The 1,459-nt window shown below is 43.7% G+C and overlaps 1 protein-coding gene across 1 annotated transcript; it reads right to left on the bottom strand.

The window, feature by feature from the left end:
- Positions 1 to 272: 272 nt before the first annotated feature.
- On the bottom strand, positions 273 to 1,139 carry LOC109702867 (lys-63-specific deubiquitinase BRCC36). The gene has a single exon (XM_020188107.2). The coding sequence runs from the start codon at positions 1,137 to 1,139 to the stop codon at positions 273 to 275; it is 867 nt and encodes a 288-aa protein (XP_020043696.2).
- Between the last annotated feature and the right edge of the window lie 320 nt (positions 1,140 to 1,459).

The following is a 1,459-nucleotide window of genomic DNA, read 5'->3' as shown; positions in this document are numbered from 1 at the left end:
AAGTTTTATTTACCATAATACCCCAAGGTCCATCTAAATTGTATGTATGAATGCTCTGCTCCTTTCCGTTCAGAGTAGCAGTCCACGTTAAGGATGACCTGTGCAATGATTTATCTGTTGTAAGACATCTGGAGTATTTCCATTTTTTTTTTTTTGGTTATTACAAGTATAGCTGCTATGAAATTTTTTGTGGCAACACAAAATTTCTCCTCAAAATTGATTTAACATAAATAATTTTATGCTGAGTATTTTCTTCTGTCCCATTTTTGTCTCTATTTTAGGGAAGAAAGTTTTTCCATAAGATCTTCCTTTTCGCGTTGCAACACCTGCAAATGCTGTTGGTTTTGCTCCAATCTGTCTTCCAACCACTGTAGGAGAGGCCCACTGACTACTGACATCTGATTGCACAGATTCTTCGTAAACACTGAGCCATTATGGATCTTGGTTACTGAGTCCAGATGTGTAAGGCTGTGAATCCTCCTATACACATCTTGTTCTTCCTGGCACAGGATCTTGGGCAGTTCTATTGCTGATTCAAGGCACAGATTCCCAATGGAGACATGAGGTACTATATGAATTGGGATTTCATTTCTCCTATACTCTGAGTTCTTTTGGGCTTGTATGGATTGAAAGCAAGTGTAGAGGACCCGGCTGGTATTTGTGTTTTTATCCTCAACAAAACAGGAAAAAATAAGTCCTACAAAGCCTGGATCCATCTTCTGGTACATGGCTTGCGTGCGAAGATCAATGTGTGAAGGCCAAACAGTTATATGAGGATGAGAATGATACCAGCCCACGACTCTCAGGGGGCGTCCTGTTAGTTCAGCCATACTCTCTGCCTTTGTGGAGGCTGCAGACAGCTGCTCCGGAGAAATCTCTACTCGATCCTTCCTCTTATCAGAACGCTGTAAGATGATGACAGAATGGATGTGAACAATTCTGACAGTGTCAACCTTTTCATCAACTGTGAGCAATTCAGCTCCAGTCCACGCAATTTCGGAGTCACTTCTGGTGCCATCCTTCAACTCCCCTATACATAGACCCATTACCTCTTCCTTTTCTGTGCTCAGAGCGTGGTTGAGACACATCAAGAAAGCATCGGACGCGAGATGAACCGCCTGCACCACCTGCACAGCCATTTTGGTCCTCTCAGCTCGCGTCCACCTTGGGTCGACCCACCAACCAACCAGGTGCAGAGGCGCAATCCGCAAACTTCCGGGCACCCGACACTATGTCTGATGGCAATTAGTTTTTTTTTTTTTTTTCATTTTTCTTTTATTATTCATATGTGCATACAAGGCTTGGTTCATTTTTCCCCCCTGCCCCCACCCCCTCCCTTTACCACCCACTCCACCCCCTCCCGCTCCCCCCCTCAATACCCAGCAGAAACTATTTTGCCCTTATCTCTAATTTTGTTGTAGAGAGAGTATAAGCAATAATAGGAAGGAACAAGGGGTTT

This window comes from Castor canadensis, chromosome 4, assembly GCF_047511655.1.
Source record: "Castor canadensis chromosome 4, mCasCan1.hap1v2, whole genome shotgun sequence".
NCBI lineage: Eukaryota > Metazoa > Chordata > Mammalia > Rodentia > Castoridae > Castor > Castor canadensis.
This window is presented reverse-complemented; position numbering and strand designations above follow the sequence as displayed.